General features: G+C 32.1%; 2 protein-coding genes across 2 annotated transcripts; both read right to left on the reverse strand.

Moving 5' to 3' along the window:
* Nucleotides 1-1,114: 1,114 nt before the first annotated feature.
* LOC112529573 (cation/H(+) antiporter 18-like) lies at nucleotides 1,115-17,616 on the reverse strand. Its single transcript, XM_025140896.1, has 6 exons — nucleotides 17,419-17,616; nucleotides 14,981-15,982; nucleotides 13,951-14,528; nucleotides 12,421-13,060; nucleotides 6,147-6,636; nucleotides 1,115-1,800 (listed from the first exon to the last, which is right to left on the reverse strand). Exons 1-6 carry the CDS (start codon nucleotides 17,614-17,616, stop codon nucleotides 1,244-1,246), a joined length of 3,465 nt encoding a protein of 1,154 aa, XP_024996664.1. The 3' UTR covers nucleotides 1,115-1,243.
* Nucleotides 6,092-6,696, reverse strand: LOC112529492 (dirigent protein 5-like). Its single transcript, XM_025140799.1, has one exon. The coding sequence runs from the start codon at nucleotides 6,694-6,696 to the stop codon at nucleotides 6,139-6,141; it is 558 nt and encodes a 185-aa protein (XP_024996567.1). The 3' UTR covers nucleotides 6,092-6,138.
* Nucleotides 17,617-27,112: the final 9,496 nt, after the last annotated feature.

Here is a 27,112-nt window from a genome sequence, read left to right on the forward strand (position 1 = left end):
ACAAATCACATTGTTTACTCTTTATTAGTTTGTTTATTGAAGCTTAAAAATCATATGGAATAAAATCAACTTTACCAAATGTGTTAATGCAATGAGATGTAAGATTTTATATAAACTAAGGGGGATTTGGGATTGCTTATAAAAACAACATATTGATTTATTCCGATGTAACACCGGTAATAAGCATTTTTTAGTGTTTGGATAAACAACTTATACCGGTGTCAAACCGGTAATAAGAAGTTTTTGAAGATTGTAAACACTTCTGACTTATAATAAGTTGATAAATGCTTTTATAGAAAAGTATAAGTTGTTTCAAATAAGCAATCCCAAACACCCCCTAAGAAAGAATACTATTATAATTTTTCTGTTAAAAACCCTGATAATTATATTTGAATAAAATATAAATTACAAAGTGATGGTTAAACAATTGTCATGTTAATTTGAAAACCAGGTAAAAAAAACCGTGAAATATGAGTTGATTGAAAGCACGTTAATCACAAAATTGTTCTGAATTAAAATATGTATTTTCTTCAAAGATTAGAGACAGAGAAAGTGATACTTCCAAATATATATCAGATGCCGAGAATCGAAAAACTGAAATTTGACAATGAACAAGGAGATTTTGGGGTCGTCGTTCTTTAGCACATGTTTTGGGAAAATAACTGTACCATTTCACAGCCAGAGATTTGCATTGCAAATATCGAAAAAAAAATCAGTTTCTACCGAATGAATAGATTGATTAACAGACAGGTATCAAAAGGCAATATTGAGAACAAAAAGGCGTATGTACAAATGTATCAAGCTTCCTCTAAGAAGTATACTCATATGAAGGTAGACAAAAGTAGCTAGTCAAGAGCGGGATGCTGCATAAACGATATCTCAGATCAAAATGCTATAATTTCTTATAGGATAAAGAATGTAGATGACTAGAGTACTGATTATTTCGAGAAGGACGATAAAAATTCAAAGGGTATTTAAGACAATTTATAGAACACAGATTGTCAACATTCCAAACACATTATATTATCCAAAAACACACGTATATAGTAAAAACTTAAAAAGGGTATTTAAGGAAAAACACATATTTTCGGGTTATTACAAAAATACGAGATAACATAACATGGGTTATAACCCTATTAATATATAAAGACATAAAACATCATTTGGTGTTTAGGTACTCAATGATCATAAAAGAAATATTACAGTACTGAAATTCTTCAATATTTATTAACGAGAATATCATTTAATAACACTCGTACAACTTGATGTCCATTTGAACCCGAAAATAGTCAGCACCCTGAAAAGTGTCGGTACGAAAAGTAGCTATCCCTCGTGTCATAAAGAAATCACCTGTACCACCAACAACTGAAAGATCTCTCGTCTCCTCATCCATCATATCTGCACCCATAATGTTAATTGTACCTTTATGTTCAGTGGAATTGAAAATTAACGTATAAGAAAACCATGCATTATAAGTAGTCTTCATATCGTAGAAGTAAAATCCTTGTGCTCGAGCCACAGGGGGGGATAAGAGGTGGTTGTCTATGGTCATGGGGTCATCGAAGACGACAAGCATCCCAAGCTTGAAATCCCCGAGTTTGGTACGATTCACGGCTGTGGCTGAAGTGGCATTAGCAACATTGGTACCATTGAAGAGGATGTCGTGGTAGTAGAGCGTGAATCTCTTACATGGTTTATTCTCATTCAGTCTGTTCGAGTGAACATAAGTAGAAAGAGAGAGTATAATCATAATTGATAGAAGAACTAAATAACTGTATTTGCAAACTATTCGTGCCATTGCTAGTTAAGGGTTGATACAATAAAATGAAGTTCTTTGCTTTATATACATATATATATATATATATATATATATATATATATTGACAAATGCAACTTGTTTTGGGAATATACCATATTTAGATTATAGAAATAGAAAATAATTCAGGAAAAAGGCATCATGTTTACAAACTTGGCTAATTATTATATCAGAGTTGTAAAATATTAGCATTTTAAAAAAATTTAGAAAGATACACGTGCAATGTATCGAGATACATCTTGATTTCAATATTTTATTTTATTTTTTATCTATGTCGATATAATACGGTCTTATGTTGTTTTGAGAAAGCTAGTTTTTTATTTTTGAATAAAATATAAATTTGAAAATATCATAAATTTTTTTAAAAACTATGTCGATACTAGTATCAAATTAACTATTTAAAACTTTTTGTTTTGTGTAATTTATTTAATTCAATTTTTATTGTAATTTAATTTAACGTAACGAAATAATTTAATTTAGGTTTAATAATATAATTTTTTATAAAGATAATAAGTATGTATTTTATTAGAACTTAATAATTATCCTAATTATATTTTAGATTTTTTATATTTAGAATGAGATGTTTATCATGTATTTGATTATGTTTATCTGAGTTAGTTACATAAATTCAAACATGAAGCTTTAATAAGTTGTATTTACGAACAATTTTACTTGTAATCTTTAATTTTAAGTAATATGCATCAATAAACAGTACTTCGTGCAAAAAAATATTTTTTATTTTTTTTATCAAATGCTTTATAATATAGTATAGATATATGAAAATAACGATAAAACTATTAGGAGTTGTTTGGCAGTTGTTGAATGGTTTGGTGCAAAATGATTAAGAGACTCTTATAATATAGTGCAAAATGAAATATAATAGTTTGGTAATTATTCAGAATAAAATTAAAGTGCTGAATGATCAAGGGATACATAAGATACAAAACCATTCAGAGGGTTTTACAATCATTAAAAGACAATTTTTTTTTACCAAACAAGAATCAGCTCTTAACGGTTCAGAGGCTGTCTCTTAATGAAACCATTAAGATGTAAACAAGCCATAATGGTATTTTTACCTCTTAATAATTCCATTAAGAGACAACCTCTGAATTGCTAAGAGGTAAATCATGTTTGTCAAAAAAAAGTCTGTCTCTTAATGGTTTTAAAACCCTCTGAATAATTTTGTATCTTGGGTCTCCCTTAACCATTCAACGCCCTAATTTCATTCTAAAAAATCACCAAATAGTTATATTTCATTTTGCACTACATCATAAGAACATCTTAATCATTCTACACTAAACCATTCAACAACTGTTAAACTTTTAAATCTTTTCAATTCTAAATTCTTTCACAAAATCCAAATTCTTTCATAACATTCTACCAAATCAAACAAGCCATAATGGTATTTTTATTTCTAGATAAAAGAATTAAAATTCAACTTACACTATTTTAAAATACATATAATTAATAATTAAATAAATAAAAATTATAATCAACCAAATGTTTGTGTGGGTGACGTGTACTAACAATTTGCATGCAAAACAAAGCCTCCACACCAAATCAAAACTCACCAATAAAAGGTTCGTTTCTTCTAAGAAAAAGAAAACCTTATTCATATGTATCCAAATTTCTTAATTATCATTTCATAATAATATAATGGGAAAATAATTTAATTTAATATAAAATTAAATAAAATATAATTTCATATATTACGACAAACAGTATTGAAAATGGCATGAGTCATTACTGATGTTCTCTTTAACAAACCACCGTTGAATTCAATAAATTTTTCCGGAGTTCCGTCCCCTTTACCCAAAAAAAAAACCACCGTTAAATATAATCATCTGTTTTTCTTTTGGATTGGTGGTACTCATGGCTCATGGGCATCATGGCCCAAGAGCCAATGTGCGGGGTTATGAAATGAATTGAAATCTGGCAAATGGAGAGAACCCTCACAAAAGAAAGAACCGAAGAACTCATTTAATAGACTGTTTTATAGGACTTAATTTATAAGACCAAAATATAAAACGTCATATCTAAAGGTGTTGTAATAAGTTTATATGACGTTTTTGGACGTCTTAACAAGTTTTTTATGACATTTTTAATACAAAGTGTCGCATTAGCAACTTTATAAGATATTTTTTAGAAAGTGTCCTATGAACTCAATTTTTTATAGGACACTTGTTTTTATAGGACAGTTTTTCAAATAATGTCCTATTAAAAGCGCCCTAAAAAACTTAGTACGACGTCAAAAAAGGTCATATAAACTTATTACAACGCATTTAGATAGTACACTTAATTTTTTTGGTCTTATAAACTAAGTCCTATAAAGAGGTCTATTAGGACGCTTAGAATCTGAGAGTGTTCTATAAACCCGATTTTGTTGTAGTGTAACTAAGAATATCGCCCTACTTTTTTTTTAGTAAAAATCAGTTAAATATAGCCAAAATTTGAGCAAAACAAATTGTAAAAAAAAATTATTTTATTATCTTCAATTTTACATCCATATTGATATATATTTTTCATCCATTTATTTGTGGTTATTCGTTATTTTTTATATTATCTCCAGATTTCTCTCACGCACGCATATACGCGCATGCATGCACACGTGTGCGCGCACACACACATATGCAACCCGCTATGCGAGCCAACTAATCCCAGGATGACCACATGTTTTGCAGATAGCCCGGAGTCACCGCATTTGAACCTCCGTGGCCACAAGGGAATTTTTATTCCTCCTTGGATTTGAACCTGAGACCTTCTGGTACTTTTGACATTTGGAGTCAAGTTCAAACTAATCAGACATCACCCTTGATATTGCTTTATGTCGTGATTTTATGTTGTGTTGAAATTGGATAAACATGTGATATGTCTTGAAACATACATGATTATATATGTTGAACGTATTTGTGTGGCAATAGGATTGTTCTACGGTGTGTTGTAAGAGCAAGACAAGTGGGTGTTGTCAGGTTTGTATCGTAAGAGCAAGAAAAGTAGGTTTTGACAGACTGTGAGAAGTAAACCGTAACAGTAGGCAAGTGGATGCGTCGGGACATGCTTTGTGAAGTAGACACATGCTATGATGCCACTGTTATGTCAAAACGTGCATTTATATTACAGTGTTTTGTAAAACACTGATTGTGATGGAAGTTGTTGCTCTTATGTTAAAACTGTGGATTCACTAGGCCTTAGACACGTCCAAACTCTTTTAAACTTTTGCAACCCAGATGGGTACTTGGTTGGAAAGAAAAGTAGGATAAATTAGGGCTGTAGAAAGTCATCCGATCCAATATCAACCGACCGACCATCATCGGATATCCAATTGTAATTGGATTGGATCAGATCCAAAATTTCTACATCCAAATCGGATGAGTCGGTTCTTGGATGACAGTTCAACATTCAATAAAACTGAATCGGTCCAATACAATGACCATCCAATTCTCATCTAACTAACATCCAATTAGTAACTATGTATTAATATTTTATGATTTTGTTTTTTAATTGATATTTATATACATTGCTTTTTAATAACTTTAGAAAATATTCGAATAATAGGTTTGAATATTGGATCGAAGGATTGGATGAATTAAATCAAATCCAATGCATAACCCGTAGTAACATCCAATGGATGGAACAAATCTGATTCAATCATTCACTGGATTTGGATCGGATCAGACAAAATCCAACATCCAATGGATGATTGGATCGGATCATATCCACTTAAATCCATTGGATCTCAACAGATGAACACCCATAGGATAAATAGAAGATTCGAGGATTGACACATGAGAAAATTGAGTACATCAAGGTACCGATACATAGACTAGCTACAATACTATATGTAGGAATTGCAACGATAGATTGCTATCTGTTTTACGATGTATAAATTTCATTTCTGATGCAATTGCAGTGCTTGATCAGGGGATGAATTTGTAATATAATGTGTTTATTTGAAATGTCTGGATGTTACAAGTACGAATGAATTGATTAAGGGCAAAGTTGTCATTTGGTTGACTAAAAATATAATAATTATGCATGTATAAATTTTTGTTCCTTTTTATTGTGACCACTTATTTTGAGAGAGATGGAGTATTTAACGGAAAAAAAATCATATTTTCCAATATTATATATATGCAAAAGACAACATAAAAAACAACTAGGTCATAACTCTATTAATATATATATATATATATATATATATAATACATAAAACACTGGTGTTTAAGTACCACCGTGGTCGAAAAAGAAATATTACAGTACTAAAACTTTTCAAATCTAGAAACGGAAAGATGATTTTTCAAATCTAGAAACGGAAAGATGATCTAATAACATTCGTACAGCTTGATATCCATTTCAAGTCGAAAATAGTAATCATCTTGAGCAACATCAGTACGAAAAGTAGCAATTCCTCGTGCCATAAAGAAATCACCCGTGCCACCGACAACCGATAGATCTCTGGTCTCCTCACTCATCATATCTGCACCCATAATGTTAAGTGTACCCTTATGTTCAGTAGAATTGAAAATCAACGTGTAAGAAAACCAGGCATTATACGTTGTCTTCATATCGTAGAAGTAAAACCCTTGTGCTCGAGCCACTGGGGTAGATAAGAGGTGGTTGTCTTTGGTCATGGGATCATCGAAGACGACAAGCATCCCATGCTTGAAATTCCCAAGACTGGTATAGTTCGTGGTTGCAGCAGAAGTGGCGTTAGCGATATTAGTACCATTGAAGAGAATGTCATGGTAATAGAGCACGAATCTCTTACATGGTTTATTCTCATACAGTTTTTTCGAGTGAGCACAAGTGGAAAGAGAATACTGCAGGATTAGAACTAACCAGATAATAAACAAACTGTATTTGCATACTATTCGTGCCATCGATGGTTATGTTTTGATACAACAAAATGAAGTTCTTTCTTTAATATATATAGAGTTACAACCGCAACATGTTTGGGAATATCTGGTTATTATATCACATCAGTGAAAATTTTAAAATGGTTTTTTCATGCTTAGTAATTATATAATTATTTATTTCAATTTTTTTATAAAAGGTTTATGCTATTTTTATTTTTAGGTAGAAAAATAAAAACTAATGTTATAAAAATACTAGAAGGGTACTCGCGCAATGCAGCAAGATATATCTCGATTTTAATATTTCGTTTTATTTCGTCTCTGTAGATGTTATAATATGGTTTTTATGTGGTTTTCAGAAACAAAGATAATGTTTTTATTTTTGAATAAAATATAGACTTGAATATATCATAAAATTTTGAAAATAAATATATCAATATTAGTATCAAATTAACTATTTAAAAGTTCTTATTTTTGTGTAATTTTTTTATTATAATTTAATTTAGATCTAATAATGAAGTAATTTATTTTTGATTTAGTAATATTAGAAAGGTGCTCGCATAATACAGCGAGACATATCTCGATTTTAACGTTTCGTTTTATTATTTATTTATGTCGATATAATACGGTTTTTAGTGATTTTGAGAAAGCAATAATACTTTTAATTTTTTTAATAAAATATGAATTAAATATATCATAAAAATTTGGAAAAAACATATATCGATATTAGTATCAAATTTACTATTTAAAGTTCTGGTTTTTTGTGTAGTTTCGTTAATTCAATATTTTATTTATAATTTAATTTAGATTTAATAAGGAAGTATTTTATTTACCATTTAATAATATAATTTTTATAAACATAATTAAGTATTTTGTTATAACTAATGACTATTTTAATTATATTTTATATTTTTTATATTCAAAATGAAATGTCAATCATGTATTTGATTATATTTATCTATAATTAGTTTTACAAATTAAAAAATAAAGCAATAATAAGTTGTACTTACGCTTAATTTACTTGTAATCTTGAATTTTAAATAATATGCATCAATAAATAGTACTTTATGCATACAAAATAATTTTTAAGAGTTTTTGTCAAATGTTTTATAATATAGTATAGACAATTTTTTATAAGGATAATAACTAAGTATTCTGTTAGATTTCAATGATTGTCATAATTATATTTTAGATATTTTATATTTAAAATGAAATGTTTATCTTATATTTCATTATGTTTATCTGCAGTTAGTTACACGAATTCAAATATGAAGCTTTAATAAGTTGTATTTACGCACAATTTATTTGTAATCTTGAATTTTAAGTAATATATGCATTAATAAACAATATTTCATGTATAAAAAAAAATTAAGAGTTTTTGTCAAATGTTTTATAATATAGTATAGATAATTTTTTATAAGGATAATAATTAAGTATTCTGTTAGATTTCAATGATTGTCGTAATAATATTTTATATATTTTATATTTAAAATGAAAATTTTATCCTATATTTCACTATGTTTATCTGCAGTTATTTACACGAATTCAAACATGAAATTTTAATAAGTTGTACTTATGCACAATTTATTTGTAATCTTGAATTTTAAGTAACATATGCATTAATAAATATTACTTCATGTATAAAAAATAATTTTTAAGAATTTTTATAAAATATTTTATAATATATCATAGATTATGATTCTTAATAAAATATTTAAAAAGATAAACGGCTATGATCAAGCGAGTGTTGTAACATGCAAAACAAAGCCTACCGTTGGAATATGGATCTTCCCGCACCAAATCCAAAACTCACCAAACCCTTTTCATGTATATCCAAATTTCAAGATTATTAATGTTATAATTATTATATTTTTAAGAAAAAATCAGATATATATATATATTAGAAGGGTACTCACGCAATGTAGCGAGATAAATCATTTTAATGTTTAGTTTTAATTCTTTTGTCTCTATAGATATAATACGATTTATATGATTTTGAAAAAACGATAATGTTTAATTTTTGAATGAAATATAAATTTGAAGATAACATAAAAATTTGAAAAAAATAAATCGATATTAGTATCAAATTAACTATTTAATAGTTCTCGTTTTTCTGGTATAACTTCTTTAATTCAATTTTTTTATAATTTAATTTAGAGTTAATAACAAAATAATTTATTTTGATTTAATAATATATATTTTTTTATAAAAATAATAAGTAAACATTTTGTTAGAACTCAGTGATTATCTTAATTATATTTTAGATTTTCTATTTTAAAATGAATGTCTATCATGTATTTGATTATCTTTATCTACAGTTAGTTATACGGATTTAAAAATGAAGCTTTAATAAATTGTATTTGCGCAAAACTACTTGTAATCTTGAATTTTAAGTAATATGCATCAATAAACAGTACTTCATGCATAAAAAATAGTTTTTAAGAATCTTTGTCAAATATTTTATAATATAGTATCACTGTTTACACTAAATTATGTTTATATCTAAAAGTGTCGTAATAGGTTTATATGATGTTTTTAGATGTCTTAACAAACTTTGATATTTTTAAAAATAAACTGTCATATTAACTACTTTATAGAACATAATTTGAAAAAATGTTTTATAAAAACGTCATTGTAAAAATATGACAAATTTATATAAAATAATTAACACGGAGTTTTATTTTTAAAATGTCTTGAGAGTTTATACGACGTCCAAAAAACGTCCCATAAACTTTTTTTACGTAACCTTTGGTTTCCGGGTTAGCTTACACGCATTGACTAATCCCTGGACGACCATGAATGGCTTGTAGGAGTCATCACAGGTAACCCTCTATCACCATAATGGCCTTGGGGGCGCCTAGACTCGAACCTGGGGCAGATGAAATTTTCCATTACATCCCCTTAGGCTTAACCAATGCGCCACAATTTAAGTGGTTCCGTCCTATAAATTTATTATAACACTTTTAGATATGACATTTTGTTGGTGAGTTCTGTACATTTAAGTCCTATATATCAATATACTATAACATTTAGGTATTGTCGGTGTCCTGTAAACTCGATTATGTTACAGTGACTTTTATTTGATTTTTACTATGAAGTATATGCTCTCAAAATAACTATATAAAACAAAGATCCTTCATTGATGGATTTTTTCGATGATAATTTCCGACATACTTGTGGTAGATCACTGGCAGATTGACCATCATCGATGGTTTATCAATGGAAAAGTGAAAACCCGTCGGTGATCCCACACTTTCTCCGACGAGGAGATTCGTCGGTAATCCGCCGCTCATGACTCTCTACAACGAACAATTAATGGATTTTTCTGTCGGTTAAGGGGCCGTTTACTAAACACTTACTTGGTAAATGCTTACCGGATAAATTTTCTTATCGAATAAACATGAGAAGGGCCAAGAATCTTATCGGGTAAGAGCAATGAAAAGGATAGAGAGTCTTACCCGGTAAGTATGGATGACGACTCTTACCCAGGTAAACACTTATCCAGTAACTTGTTGCATTCGATATGTTTTGATGTACTAAAATTTTACGTATAAAAAAATTATAATGTTGAATCATATCAGTAAGCATTTATCGGATAAACATTTGGGTAAACCTCCCCTAAGTCTTCTGATTTTACAATAAAAAAGTTATTGTTTTATTTCCATCATTTACAATAAAATTAATGCTTTTAGAAATGCATTAATTATTATGCAATTTACTCATAAAATAAACCTTAAAAAACGACAATATTTTATTTATTATATAATGACTTTGCATAGACGATATTTATGACATTTTGTCTTGAAATCACGTGAGACCAGCCTGTTTTCATGAGTCTCGTGAGATCATTTTTTTAAAACTTGAAACTTTACAGCAAAACGCTGTGAAGGGTCGGCCTTTTTTTTATCTTCACAGCATTTTACTGTGAAGTTTCAAATGTAAAAAAGTGGTCTCACGAGTTTCAAGAAACAACTTGGTCTCACGTGAACCTAACTCTTTTGTTTTATATCGATTATAGTCGGTATAATATATTTATTACAAATCATTATCAGTTTTAAATTATAAATATTTAAACGATAATTTAAAATCAAATTTAAAAGGATTATTTTTTAAAACAAAACGAATACGTTTGTTCAAGAAACAACAAATCGCATCCAAGTTATATTTGTCTTCTAGAGGCATGGCATAAAATTATTTTGTAAATGATTAATCAACTTCCCAAAATTATAAAAAAATAATGAAATAAAAAATTATGGTTGGTTGAAAGAGGTTTGTACAAATAACGTAGTTTATAAAAGTAAACCTCATTTCTCTCTCTCTTTCTATATATATATATATATATATATATATATATATATATATATATANAAAGTTTTTGTGTTAACTTTGTTAACCGATCTTGGCCATTCAATCTTTCAATAAACGGTTGTGATTAATCACGATAAAAACTTATTTTTTTAAATTTAAAATTGCATAAAGATAAGTGAACAATGTTGAAAAGGGTATTTAGATTAAAAAAAATGTATGTAACTCTCATATCATTAATTAATTGGGAGTTACAAAATCAAAAATTCTATATTTTTTTGCTAATGTAAGAACCATATGAACACAACTATATATATATGAATCATTGTGTCAAATACGAACAAAAATTTGACATATATATGAACTTGGACTGCATAGCATTTATGAACACAATATGAACATAATAAGAATAACTGCTATACGAAAGGAAATAAATAAAAAAAACAGGTATGAACACGATATGAACAGTTTGTGAACAATAATTCATTTATTATAAACACATTCAAGAGCGATACTTTGTCAATTGGAGTTTTATACATGCATTGCATCCACACCGTTTAAGGTTCACCACTTGTTCATATATGTTTCTGATCTTATATGGTTTTTCACCCCTTGTTCATATCGTGTTCACCTCTTGTTCATATCGTATAAAATATATGAACACATAACCCCAACGCTATGAACACCGGGTGCAAACATTTACACAAATATAAAGATTTGGTATCAAGCTTAAATTGAACGTGTGAGTTGTGACGTGTTCAACTAATTTATTAATATTAGAAGGATACTCACACAATGCAGCGAGATACATCGAGATAATGTTTCGATTTATTTTTTGCTTATGTCGATATAATACAGTTTTTTGTGATTTTAAAAAAGCGATAATGGTTTTATCCATAAATATTTGAAAAAAAAATATTGATATTAGTATCAAATTAACTTTTTAAAATTTTACATTTTTTATGTAATTTCTTTAATTCGAATTTTTTATCATAATTTAATTTCGGTTCAATCACAAAATAATTTATTTTTTGTTTAATAATATATTTTTTATAAGGATAATATTTAAGTATTCTGTTATATCTTATAAGTATAACTCAATAATTATCTTAATTATATTTTAGATTTTTTATATTTAAAATAAGATGTTTATCGTGTAGTTGATTATGTTTATCTGTTGTTGGTTACACGAATTCAAACATGGAAATTAATAAGTTGTATTTACGCACAATTTACTTGTAAACCGTAACGATAAAAACCGTAATTTCTAAAACACAAGAAGCAAAAATCACAATTTATAACAAACCGCATGAATGAAAAACGTAATTTACTCACAGAAATTAAGTTTTTACACCAATTTTTGTACAATTTCATTGTCTAATTTGTACATCAAATCGAAGTAGAAAACGATAACGAAATCAATTGAAAAAAGGGTAATCGCTATACACCCAAATCAGTGGTTTCATCTTCTTTCAAAGAAGCTAACGAAATCAGAGATAATTGACGATGATAATGCTGCACCACCAGCACCGACGCCCCCGTCGTGAAGCTCGGCGAAATCAGCAAGTTTCCGATCGGTCCCATCTCCGGGCACTCGCTTTTCGTCTTCAGCAACGCCGCCACCACCTCACCTTCCGGCATCCTCCCCACCAGAAAAAGGTTGCTCCGGCTATATTCACGGATCATCTCCGCCATCTCCGACCCATCCGCCACCACTCTTTCGTCGTATTTCATGTTGCAATCCTTCGAGACCAACTTCATGTTGAATTCTTTAATAACTTCGTCATCGGCCGACTGGGCTTCAGCGGTGCTGGATTCTTGGATATCGACGGTGACGGATCCCGGGGTGCTGGTGGTATCGGTAGGGTTGAGAAGGAATCGGACCACGGTAAGGTTGATTCCGGGATGCTCGGCCATTCGGGCACCATAGGCCAATGCCTCATGGTCATCATGGCCGCCGAAGAATAATACCGTAACCACCGAGTCGACATTGCTGGCGGCAATATGTGAGCTCCCGCCAAAACCACGGTCGACTAAAATGCCAACTGAACACGGTGCATACTCCAAAACCTTCCGATTAACGTGTCTGAAATCAGAAACGAGTCGGCTCGTTAAATAGTTTTATAATGGACGAAACACATCAAAATGCAACAAAGTTTCGTTTAGTTTCTTAATCGATATAGCAAACATCATAACAGAATCAGGTTTATAGAACGTCAAAGTCTTAATAGACTACTTTATAGGACCTAAGTTTATAGAACAAAACAGTTATATTTTCTGTGTAAAAATGTTGTAATAAGTTTATAGAACACCATTTAGGACACTTCTAAAATGAAAAGTCATATTAATATTTATAGACGCTTTCCGTACCTATGGTTTGTTAAAAAATACGATTTTCGTCCCCATGGTGTATTGTGATATCCGTCCATGTGGTTTATAATTTTCATCCTTATGTTTTACAATTTATTGTTGTTTCGGTTCTATTGTTTACAATTCCTTATTGTTTTGGTCCCTTGTACTTAAAAGCTGAAGTGAGTCCAAGGACGAAAATAGCAATAACTTTCAAACCATAGGGACGAAAATAGCAATTTCTAAAACATGGGGATGAAAATCAAAATTATTAACAAACCAGAGGGATGAAAATCATAGTTTCCTTTATTTTTATATAACATTATTTTATAAAAACAATTGTCCTGTGTGTTAAAAAGAAACTAGTCATTTTATTTTAAAAATGTCCTAAAAAACTTGTTAATGTGTCCAAAAACGTAATTTCAATTTATTGTTAACACTTTTACATAGGACGTGATACTGTTGGGTCCTATAAAACAATTTATTAGGACATTTAGACATTTTTGGCATCCTATAAAACAGACGATTTTGTTGTAATTAAGGTTTTCAAAGTTTTTTATTTTATACCCATTTTAGCTGATATCTACTGATCTTGTAACATCTGATGACGTGAAAAACATTCACTACCTGTATTCGGCTCGAGTGGTTTCGAGTTGACCATCGAGCCTGAGGTGCTTATGGAACGGGAGGATGATCATGGCAGCCCGATTACGCTCGGCCCCATTGCAAATATCTTCATGCATGCTTGAAACCGCCGATATGGCGGTCGTTGGCCAGATTGAGACCTTACTCAGATGCTGGAAAGCCTCGAATGCCACCACGATCTGGTCCGAGCCCGAGTTCGGATCCTTCTTCCAAAACGGGAGCCCGTTTTTTCGGGCCTTATGAACCATGAGTATAGCCGAAGACCTCTCGGAAAGCTCCATGAGGTGCATCGCGTGGACCAGAAGCACCTCCTTCTTTCCAGTCCCACGTAAAACCTCGATCAGATTGATCATCGTTGGTATGTTTCTTACGCTGTGGAAGCAGAACAACATACGGAACGGGCTCGTGGAAGAACCTTTCCGGTGAAGCATTCGGTGTTTGTATTCAGAATTTGATGGTGCTTTCGCCGGCTTATATACTGCAACGACTAGGGGCGTCGTGATAAATGTCGTTAATAGTGCCATCAAAACCAATATAGCGAATGTTTCATCGTTCAGTACCTGAAATTCCGGCAAACTATGAGTGAAAATAACATAAAAAACTCAAACACGAACGGAAAAAAAGCAACGTAAACAGGACAAAAACTTGTTGTCCTATTGGTGTGACATTTAGACCGAAACACGACACACGACAGGACCAAATGATCCCACCAAAATTAGAGAGTGGGACAAAGTTTGGTAAATTACTAAAATACCCCTATTAAATTAAAACTATAAAACCTAAAGACTTGTGAAAGTTTTAGGATTTTAATTGACATGGGTAGTTTAGTAAATTTACCAATCTTGTCTTATCTCCCTTATTTTTGTTTCACCTATTTTGGTGAGACAGAAAAATTGCATTTTTGTCAAACTCAGTCATGTCCTGTCCCAGTCTAATGTTGCACCACACGGGAGACAACAAGTTTTTGTTTTGTCCTATCTGGCATTCCAGACGCACCCTACAAGACACATACCCCTCTGTCTTTCCCGATGTTGAGAACGATAAGTTCAACCAAACCCTTCGTGTTCATCAAAAGCCCGATCGCAAGGGCCTCCATGAACGGGATCTTACACACAAGTGAAATCCCAACGGATCCCGCAATCTTCCCAAAACACGCAGTAAGAATGACCAAAACGAGTAAACCCCAAGACCGAGCACCTTGGATCGAGGACACGTTCGTTTTCAAACCACTCGATACAAAGTAAAGCGGTAAGAACAATCCAGAGACGAGATCCTCAACTTTTTCCACCAATGCCCCTGCAAAAGCACCTTCTTTCGGGATCAGAACTCCGACCACGAAAGCCCCGAAAAGCGCATGAATCCCGATAGTATCCGTGATGAAACCCGCCGCCAAAACCCCACCTAGAGTTGCGCAAACGTACAGCTCGTCCACTGGCTCGCCATCGGGGCACCGTTGCGACATCCATTTGAAAACCGGCGGCACCAAGAACGAGCACAACACGATGAAAGCCGACGCACACAAGAACACCCATAGTGCAACGAGCGGAGAACGACCAGTTCCCGAAAGGGCAACAGCCAGTGCGAGTAGAATCCAGGCCACCACATCGTTAACGGCGGCCGCGGACATGGCCATTTTACCAACGTCAGTCGTCAAGAGCTTGAGTTCAGCCAAGATTCGTGCAAGCACGGGGAAAGCGGTAATGGACATAGCGACCCCCATGAAAACAATAAACGGGCCTTCATCAACACCTTTGGAGATGGTCCCACGAAGAATAAAGGATACGCCTGTACCTAAGACGAAAGGGAAGCTGATTCCGGCAATAGCTATGCTCAGTGCTTTCTTACCGGTCCGGAGAAGGGAGTTCAAGTCGAGCTCGAGCCCAACAAGGAAGAGGAAGAACAGAAGTCCGAGGTTTGCGAGCGTGTCCAATACAGTAAGGCTCCTCGGAGGAAAAACCGCATGAAGATATGCTTTGTTTCGGCCAAGAGCTGAAGGACCAAGCAAAACTCCACCCTATCAAACAAAAAACCAAACGAACCCAGTAAATCCCATACAGAGGTACAGTCTAGGGGTAGGATGTAGGCACACTTTGCCTCTACCCCTACCCACCCAATCAAACAAAAACCAAACGAACCTAGTAAATCCCACACTGAGGTAGGGTCTAGAATGTAGGATGTACACAGACCTCACCCCTACCCATACCCACGGGTAGATCCATCTTTGTCAAACAAAAAACCAAATCAAATGAACCAGTAAATCCCACACGGAAGTACGGTTTGGGGTAGGGTGTATATTGACCGTGCCTCTACCCTTACCCAGGGGTACGGGTGTAAAAGAGTCAAGCTTTTAGCGAGCTACTCGAGCTCAAGCTTAATAATTATCAAGCTTGAGTCGATCTCGAATACAAAAATAAAGCTCGCTTAACTTAACGAGTCAAGCTCCAAAACACCAATGTTTGACTCGAATCGTTCGAGAGCTCGATAAACTTTACGAGTCGAGTAGAGCCGAGCCATTCGAGCATACACATTTTTGAGCTAAACATATTTATATGTCTACTAATAGTATGGTCAAGGTCAGGGTCAGGGTCAGGGTCAGGGTCAGGGTCAGGGTCAGGGTCAGGAAAAAACCCTACAAAAATGAAAAAATGAAAAATGGAGGAACACACCAGTAACCTTTCATCTGGACATTATGCACATGCATACAAGTAATCTGTAAGCAATTTGCTATGCATGCACATGTGCATAACGTACTCACGTGCATAAAAACCAAAAAAGAACTTCCATTACTTGTATGCACATGTGCATACCGTCCAGATGAACCGATACCATGGTGTTCCTCAAATTTTCAATTTTTTGGAGCTTTCCTCTGAACCTCCCTCTATATAATCAAAATATAAACTTATCGAGCTTAAGTAAATAAACGAGTTAATTAATCTCAAATTTGAGCTCATAAACGAGCTCGAGCTCAAACATTGAAAAAATATTTGAGCTCGAGCTTGAGCCTGAAACTGTTACTCGACTCGTTTACGCCCTACCCACCACCACGTGAAACAAAAAAACAAACAAACCCAATAAATCCTACGCAGAGGTAGGATCTTGGGGGTAGGTTGTACGCAAACCTAGCCCCTACCCCTATACCCCAGGGGTAGCACCACCCTGTCAAACAACAAACCGAATCAAACCAAACGAACCTAGAAAATCCCATGCAAGAGTAGGGACTGGAGTCCCTACCCACGGGGTAGAGCCACCATATCAAACAATAAACCATACGAACCCAAAAATCCCACACACAGATAGAACGTGGAGTGTAAGATGTACGTCGACATTGCCTTTTACCCTGTCAAACACTTGTCTTGAAAACCACATGCCATATCAAACTTTCGACCTTTCAAGAATGCACTAAAAGTTTTAACCAATCAAAATGAAAATTAGGGGGATCAAGAAACTTACAACGATCTCTGCAACAACTCGAGGTTGCCGTAATGGCTTAAGAAGGTAAGCGAGGACTCGAGTGAGTACGAGCACAAGGCACATTTGTAAAATGACAAGAGGGAGTGCCGAATGAAGTGGGTTGTCTCCTTGAAACACCCCATGGGATGTAGCCTTCATAGGAGGTGCACAATCAAGCGTTGTGTTACTCGAGGCCATTTTGCACCAAAACAACCCCAATACACAAGTTAGGAAACACAAATCTTGATCGGTTTGCCCTGAATCAAGATATCTTTTTTCGGTTTAATAGGATTTCAAGTTTCAAAATTCACGAAAGCAAAAAAGAAAATTGCAAAATATGAGTCAATTCAGTAAATGCGGTCGAGTAGGGCCGTTCCAATCTTTTTGGAGGCCCTGTTATACCGAAAGGACACAAGTTTTCCTTGATAGAGTTGGTTTGCAAGGCTTTTTTTCCACCCCATGCCCGAATTCAAATCTCGTCAGTGTCATTTTCTTAGTTTTTAGCTTTTAATTTCAGATTTATTATGCTTCTGAAAAGAATTTGCAATAAAAAGACTTGAACACAAGACCTCACATATGAAAAGCAACGAACTAACCAACAGACCAATAATGATTTTATGAAAAATATCCCTACAGTTGTTTCTTATAGTCAAATGGCGTCACCGCTTGAAACAAATTCCGAGTCCGCCCCTGTTTACAAGGGTGGTAGCATGGTGAATTAATACAAGAGGATGACAAAATCAACCCGGATTCAAATCCTGCTATCTACATATGCGTTTTTTGGCCACGAGAGCGAAGCCTCGGGTAGGCCAATTCCCAGAAAAAAAGATACACTTTCATACAACGAAGTGCGATCACGCCAACCAGAAAATACGATACGAAAAAAGGTTTTCCTATCCATCGACATGCCCGAAATTAGTAGGGTTTTCAGTAAAGAAACAAGCTTCATGTCGAATGCAAATGAAACCCTACTTTCTGGAATACAAAAAAGGGGGGAAATCAGTGAGAATGTTTATAAATATATCAGAATTCTTGGGTTTTCTGCAAATTAACCCTAATTCCCAACTCCAAGTGGCTCAATTTTATGGGGAAAACTACTTATTAGAACAACGATATGCAACATTTCATAGCATTCTTAAGGGATTTCCGTTTTGTCCTCAAAATCCCTAAAATCAACACTCGTACATTTTATAATTTCACAAACGAAACCTAAAAACCCTTCGATTTCAAACGATAATGCGAATTTGAGAAGAAAGGTGGCCAAATTCTATAACATATAGCGAAAGGTGCATGTATGCATATAATGAGTGTTTTATATAATCTAAAACACACAGAGATACACATATATGTGTGTGTGTGTGTATATATATATATATATATATAGATAGATAGAGATAGAGAGAAGAGAGAAATACCTAAAGTTTGGAGAGGTTGAAGAAATTGTTGAAGGGATTTGATCCCATCCGTCAATTAGATGTTGTGATCATTTTCTGGTGACGTTTCGGTCGTAAAATCATAAAAGGGGAGAAGAAGAAGATGGGTTTAGGAGGACGGCGGTGGCAGTGGCGGTGGCGGCGGCGAAATGCGATGGCGAAGGCGGTGGCGATGGTGGTGGGATTGGATTCCAGAGAATGTGGAGGGAAATATGACATGGACAACGAGGAAGTGGTATCTTTGGGTTGAATTCCAAGAAAGTATGATTTTGAAGAACATAAAAGTGCAATTGATTTTTCCTAATATAAAATAAAAATAATTAAATAATAAAATACTTTTTTTTATTAATCTGGATATCCAACCCGTTATGCGAGCCGACTAATTCTAAGGTGACCACCTGCTTTGCAGATAGCCCGGAGTCACCGCATTTGAATTTCCGTGGCCACAAGGGGATTTTTATTTCTCCTTGGATTTGAACCTGGGATCTTCTGGTACTTTTGACATTTGGAGCTAAGCTTAAACCAATCAGACATCGTCCTTGTGGTTAAATAATAAAAGACCGTTGATTAAAGAAAAAGTAAGGGTTAGTTGGCAGTTACTAAATTATTTGATGTAAAATAATTAAGTGGTCAGAATGATCAAACAATTCTTATAATATATTGTGCAAAATAAAATATAATTGTTTAATAATTATTCATGATGAAATTAAGGTCCCGAATGATTAAGGGAGGCCTAAAGTACAAAATCATTATAATGATATTAGAATCATTAAGATACAGACTTTTTTTTTTACTAAACAATATTCATCTCTTAACGATTCAGAAACTACCTCTTAATGAAACTATTAAAAGATAAATAAACAACTCCATATAAATAACGATTAATATTATTTTAGATAAATTAGAAATATGTATACAAATATACAAAAAGTAGTGTTTTTATGTGTCTATAAGAAGGTAACAATATGATCTGATAGATTGATCGGTTTGAAAGCATTTGAACAACTTATTTTAATATATGTGTGTTTGAAAATTTTCAACTTAAGCCATGAGGGTAGGGTTGGGTCAGGTTAGAGCATTTTCAACAGCTTCTTCAAAATAGATAATTAAAAGTCAATATTTAAAAAAAAATTTACTGACTTTCATCTCTTTACCGGCTTTTCCATTTTGAAGATTACAATATTAACTGTATTATTATAATATTCAATATAATTTATAAAATATTATTTCTCTTTCCTAATTGTCTAATATCAAGATTTCTTATTATATGAATAATAAACAATAATTTCTCTTTTCCATTTTGAAGATTCTCAGTCTTTGCTATGTCCATCCGGTAAAGTAATGGTGACTTAGGTGGCGTTTGTTTTTTAAGAGGTGCTGAAGTCTGAAGTCTGAATTCACTTCTGATTTTTAAGAGGTTGTGCTGAAGTCTGAAATCTGAATCAGTCAGACTGTTTGTTTTTTGCGTCTGAAATATGAAGTTTGAAGATGAGAGATCGAGAGTCGATATGAATCGACGGTTGACAAAGTTGAGAGATGAGAAATCGAGACAGAAGAGTTGATCTAGAGAAATCGAGACAGAAGAGTTGATCTAGAGAAATCGAGCGCAAAGAGATCAGAGTAGGTAGGCGACGATTTGAAATAAAAGGTTTCGCAACCACTTATATTTTCAGACCTAATAAGAGTTTTTAAGCTCTTAATTGAAAAAAAAAACACACTGAATCCTCTTATGTCTGACCGATTCAGACTTAAGAGGATATTAAGAGCTTTTTTATTAAAAACAAACAGCCCCTTAATAAAAGCTTACCAGCAACCGTTTGGTAAACGATTATTAAACGATAAATAAACAACCCGAATAAGGTATTTAAGCCCAACAAAATACGACCTTTACCCTTTTTTTTTCTTTTGAGCCTAAAATATAATGCCTCTTTGTAATTGGGCCTAGTGTAGTTTTACTATTTACTTTTACCACGACGTTGTTCATTTTATCAATTAAATCTATGACGTCATATTCTAATATATTACGTAGTAAAACGGGCAAGAATATTTTCCAATGAAAAAATCAGTATGGCTTGAAAGAACGACAACGACATCAAGGGCTCAGAACAAAATATTTTACGTTAGTTTGACGATGACTTATATTGTTGTACTCGACAAAAATGAAATAGAAAAGACTTTCGTGCTTAAGACTGTGTTTTTCTTGTAACGTTTTAAATTCGGCAAATTGCATGAAAAAGTAACATACTTTAACTTGATTCCTATTTTGGGTAATGTACTTTCAAAACTTCCATTTTGGTACCTAAGATGTAAAGTTTTAAACATTTAAGTACCCAGGTAACTGGTTGAAGTATTAACCGATTATCATGCTGATGTGGCGAGTGATGTGATATCAAACTTGGTATTATTTGTTGACGTGGTCAGTGACGTGGATTTTTTAAAATCTAAAATTAGTCTTTTTTTTTAGTCTAAAATTAGTCTTTCCGGGTTACTCGGGTACTTAAATGTTTAAAATTTTACATCTTAGGTACAAAAATGGAAGTTTTGAAAATACGTTACCCAAAATAGGAATCAAGTTAAAGTACGTTACTTTTTCATGCAATTTGCCCTTTTAAATTCTTGTTACTGAAGCGTTAATTAGTTGTTTTCAGTAGATAATATAACAATTAATCGACATGAATATATGCAAAGAACGGATCAGTATATAAATGTCCTTGGTGCAAAAACCCTACTCTGATTGGTTTGTAGGATTTGATTGGATTTTGAAACTGATTTCCATTTCAATCATATGTTTGGTTTGAACGATTTCATGGATTTAGAATCCCGAGATTACGTTGAAACCACACAAATATAGGATAGGATTTTGAAATCCTACGAGTGTGGTTGGTATTTCACGGGATTTGTGCGTAATCGTGTTTTATAATATGTTAAAAAATTTGTTTTGTAACAATCAGTTAATAAAAAAAGTTTAATTATTTTTATACAGAATTGAATATAATTTCATCTCCTGCGAATGAAACCCACTGAAGATTTCAAATCTCTACAATTTCAAATTCTTACACAAAATTCAAATCCTTCAAAACCATTCCATCAAATCAAACGTGGTTTGATGGAATGGTTTAGAGGGATCTGGATTTCGTGAAAGAATTTGGAATTGAAGAGATTTTGAATCTTTTGTGTGTTTGGTTTGTAAGATTTGAAATGGAATTGAATTCCATTCTCTACAAGTAATTTATAAAAACAGATTAAAAATAACTGAAGTATCTTTTTTATTAGCTGATTATTACAAAACAATTGTCTTTTAACATTTTAAGACATTATTACATACAATCAACGGAAAGTCTCATTCAAAATTCTAAATGACATGAGGTATGGTGTGGCAACGAGATGAAGCCTCAAGCATTTAGGAGCCACGGTGAGGCCATTACATTTTTTCGAGGCATTTCTTATAGCGATAAATCTCTATATCATATATAAATATATAGACAAAGGGTCGTGTGAGATTATGAGTTAAAGTGAGAAGTGTAGGAAGAGATTTTGACTCATGATCACTTTTAATCTCAAACTAACCCATGAATTGCGCTTTGAAAAAGAATTAATTTGATGTTTCTCATTAGTATTGATCTAGTGGAACTCCTCAATTAGGATTAATCCAAGGGTGGAGATATTTTTTTTACCCTTTTCACCATAACTCTCATTCTCACCGAAACCCAACCCTATATATATACACACACGTAAATGACAGTTATAAAAAGGTTAAAGTGTCATAAAAAGGATGATTAAGGAAAAGTTCACATGTGAAAAAAAAATCCAAAAGCTCTATATTTTTTTATTTGAACATGCATATGTGAACCAATATTACAAATTATTCATATGGGTTTCATATATGCATCTCGGAATCAATTTTTTCAATGATTCACATATGAAATTTTCACTCTTACATTCTTTTGATATTTACTATTCTTATTTGAACCTCCCGTCCCCCACCCCCACCCCCACCCCATAAATGTTTAGAGGATTGGTTTCCAGTGAGAATGGTAAGAAGTGATCTCCACATTTTGATCAATCTAATTAGAGATCAATATTAATGAGAAGCATCGGGATATACCAGATCAATTCTTATATCAAACGCAATTCATGGAGTGGGCCGATGAGATTTAAAAGTAATCAAGGGTCTAGATCTCTTCTTCCAATTCTCATATTAACTTATATTCTCACACAATCTTTCGTGTGTGTGTCTCTCTCTCTCTCTCTACACACACACACACACACACACACACACACACACACACATATATATATATATATACTCAATTAACCATTGATATTAAAGAATTTAAATTAAGTTATATATTAAACAACACTAACAAACAAACATTAAAAACCTTTAAAAAAATCAAATATCACGATACAAAAACCGCACTTATACCATTACACGCCACCAACTTAACGATACGTCAGACACATGTCTTAAGTCACGACACATCACATCACAAACAGTAGTTACCACATAGTCTTTTAAAACAGTAGGATGAAACTTGTTAGATTAACCACCAACTTTTTATAAAAATAAATAAAAAAACTTGTAATAAAATTAAAAAATTACACTTTTTTAAAATGCACAATTTAGAAATCTAATTAATTAGAAACTTTTATCTCCATATGACATGATTTGATTAAAGGCATATCATGTAATAAAGCAATATCTAAATTCTTTTTAATCATTTCTTCAAATAGGAAAAACATGTCATCCACATATTTTGCTTAATTCTTCTTTAAATCATTTCTCATTAGTCCCGGGACTCAACAGATCCGGTCATAACTGGTCTCGGTCTCCATCGAAAAAGGTGAGTCCAGTCAAACTTTATTGTAACCGGTTCTGGTCCCAACCGATCCTGGTCATTAAAAAAATAATATATATTTTTTAATTTTTTTAATGATATATATTTTTAATACATTATAAAAATTGTAATTGAGTCACTCAAATACACTTTAAAAATACGTTTTATTATAATTAAGATTACATTGTCTTACAAAATATAGCGAGAAACCGAGAATTGTGAACGTTTTCTTTTTTGCGTTTTTTAAATTATTAAGTATTTGTATCATTAACTCGTTAAATATATATTATTTTTGGTATTTTAAATAATTCATTTTATTTTAACTTTTTTTTTTCATTTAAAATATTTGTTATCGTAGCTTATTGTCATGTAACACTTATGTAAACTTAAGGTTAAAGTGGTAAATTTTATTATTCAAAACAAAAGTACGAAGAGATTAATGTGCAGAGACAACTTATTAGATTCAGAACTTAATGGATAAAAAATCAAACGACCCCTAAATCAGAGACGTGAATGACCTTTGGTGCGACCTACGTTGCAGGCTAAGTAGGCCGCACACCATTGGGCCCCTCACGTGTATTATCAAATGTGATAAAGGTGTTCCCATTATGATACTATAATTCATCACATGTGATATTAGGTCAGAGACATGGACGACCCTTGGCGCGATCTAGGTCGCGGATCAAGTCGTACGCACACAATCAGGGTCCATTCATGTGTATTATCACATGTGATAAAGATGTTTATGCGTTTTTTTTTTGTAAGGGTGTCCGGGCCAAAGCCCGACTAATCCCCGGCAAATTTGGAGGCTAAACATGGCCTCACTTAAATGTCGCCATCACTCCCCTCCCAGGGCTCGAACTCGGTTTCATGACTATGACATGCCCAAGCCTTTACCACTGGGCTGGAAGGTCTTTGACATGTTTATGCGTTTTCATAAAATAGATATGTTCTTATTTGAACCCCCACTATAAAATATGTATATATATATATATATGTGTATATATATATATATGTATATATATATATGTATATATATATGTATGTATATATATATATATATATATATATGTATGTATGTATAGAGAGCGGAGGAGATGTTCAAGAAAAAACCTAAAAAAAAATGAAAAAAATTAAAATTTGGATTAGTTTTTTTGCCATGTGTTTACTATCAAAGAAGTTTAAATCAAATTTATTTGAAAATTAATTGGTGCAAAAAGCGAAGTGCATAAAGGAAACCACAATAATCTATACTATATTATAAAATATATGATAAAAATTCTTTAAAATCATTTTTTATGCATAAAGTACTGTGTATTTATACATATTACTTAAATTTAAGATTACAAGTAAATTGTGCATAAATATAACTTATTAAAGCTCCATTTTTGAATTCATATAATTAACTGCAGATAACCATACTCAAATACATAATAATCATCTCATTTTAAATTTAAAAAAAATCTAAAATATAATTAGGATAATCATTGAGTTCTAACAGAATCATTACCTTTATAAAATTTTATTATTAAGACAAAAATAAATTACTTCACTAAATCGTAAAAACATTATTTTTCTCAAAACCACATAAATCGTATTATATCAACAGAGACAAAAAAAAAAAAAACAAAACGAAACATTAAAATGAAGATATATCTCACTGCATTGTACGAATACCCTTCTACTTTAAACAAAGTGGAAGTTCTAACATTTAAAACTTCAATTACATGTGTACAAATCGTGCATGGTTTTTGAGATCTAGTTTTCAACCGACTCATTATATTTTCGTTTTAACTTTTCTCACTTTATCGATTTGATCTCGAATAATAAAGGATTTTATATAATTGTAATCGTAGTAACGACCGTAAGCATCTGATGTACATGTCCAGTACTTTCTAAAAGGCGTGAGTCATTGATATTGATTTATTAGTGTCAACCATCACGATGTCGACTTTTTAACCGTCTTTTAGAAATTTGACATAAAAAAGATGGTTCTATCTTATCATATATGTACAATTTTTCAGAAGAACGCGACAATTACTACAGTGATACCAACAGTTATCTAAATTAGTGATTATTCAAAAAGAAGGCACGATTGTTATGGTTAACTTTCTCAAATAATCGAACACGCTTTAAAGTATGAGGCTGAGTTAATTACGACCTGCGGCCAGGGCCGATCTTGGGGTTTCTCATGCCCTGGGCGAAAAGGTAAAATAATGTCCCCACTATTTAAAAACTATATATGAAACATACCATTTTTTAAAGGGTTTGAACCTAATCAAACTATGCATCTCATACCTAAGCCAATTTTTGTTACTGTTCATTACAACAAAATCGGGTTTATAGGACACTCCTAAATTGTAAGCGTCATAATAAACCTCTTTATAGGACTTAGTTTATAAGACCAAAAAAATAAAGTGTCCTATCTAATGGTGTTGTATTAAGTTTATATGACGTTTTTGATGTCGTAATAAGTTTTTTAGGACACTTTTAATATAAAGCGTCACATTATCAACTTTATAGGACACTATTTGAAAAAATGTCCTATAAAAACAAGTGTTCTATAAAAAAAATGAATTTATAGGACAATTTCTCAAAAGTGTCTTGTAAAGTTGCTAATGAAACATTTTGTATTAAAAATGTTCTTAAAAACTTGTTAAGACGTCCAAAAGCGTCGTATAAACTTATTACAACAACGCTTTATGTTTTGATCATATAAATTAAGTCTTATAAAGCGGTCTATCGGGACACTTAGAGATTGAGGGTGTCCTATAAACCCAATTTTATAGTAGTGGTCACTGGTAATTTATTTTTTGTAATGTATATCTTATGATTATATAATATCATAATGTAATATCAAGATAAATTGACCTTGAGTAGCGAGTGTTATGTAGTTTAAACAATCATATATAACCTTAGGCAACAAACCACATTATGGGTGACAAAAGAATTGGGATTACGAGATTCAACATCGAATCAAGAAATAAAATACAAAATAAAAAATAATTTTCGAGAATCATAAAATGCACAAAATAGCAATCTACTTTCATAATTTTTTTTATTGTAGCATTGTGCTTTCAGTTTTTCTTATTACAGCAATGTACTTTCAAACTATTTTTTATTAGGACATTGTACTTTGAAAAATTTACCCATTATAGCATTGGGTAACTTTTTGATTTAAATTTACCCATTATACTAGGTTTCCATGCCACCTCATTGTCCACGTAGGCTGTCCACATGTACTATAGTTATGTGACTTTCTTACTGCATCATTGTACTTTCAAATTTATTTTATTATAACATCTACTAGTTCTTATTAAACACTGTATTTTTAATTTTAATATTTAGATATTTTACATGTTATTTAATAAATGTATTAAATAAATTAAAAAAAATTATAAATTATTCATTAATATATCAATA

The sequence above is a fragment of the Cynara cardunculus genome, assembly GCF_001531365.2.
Source record: "Cynara cardunculus var. scolymus isolate 2C chromosome LG 16, CcrdV1, whole genome shotgun sequence".
Lineage (NCBI taxonomy): Eukaryota > Viridiplantae > Streptophyta > Magnoliopsida > Asterales > Asteraceae > Cynara > Cynara cardunculus.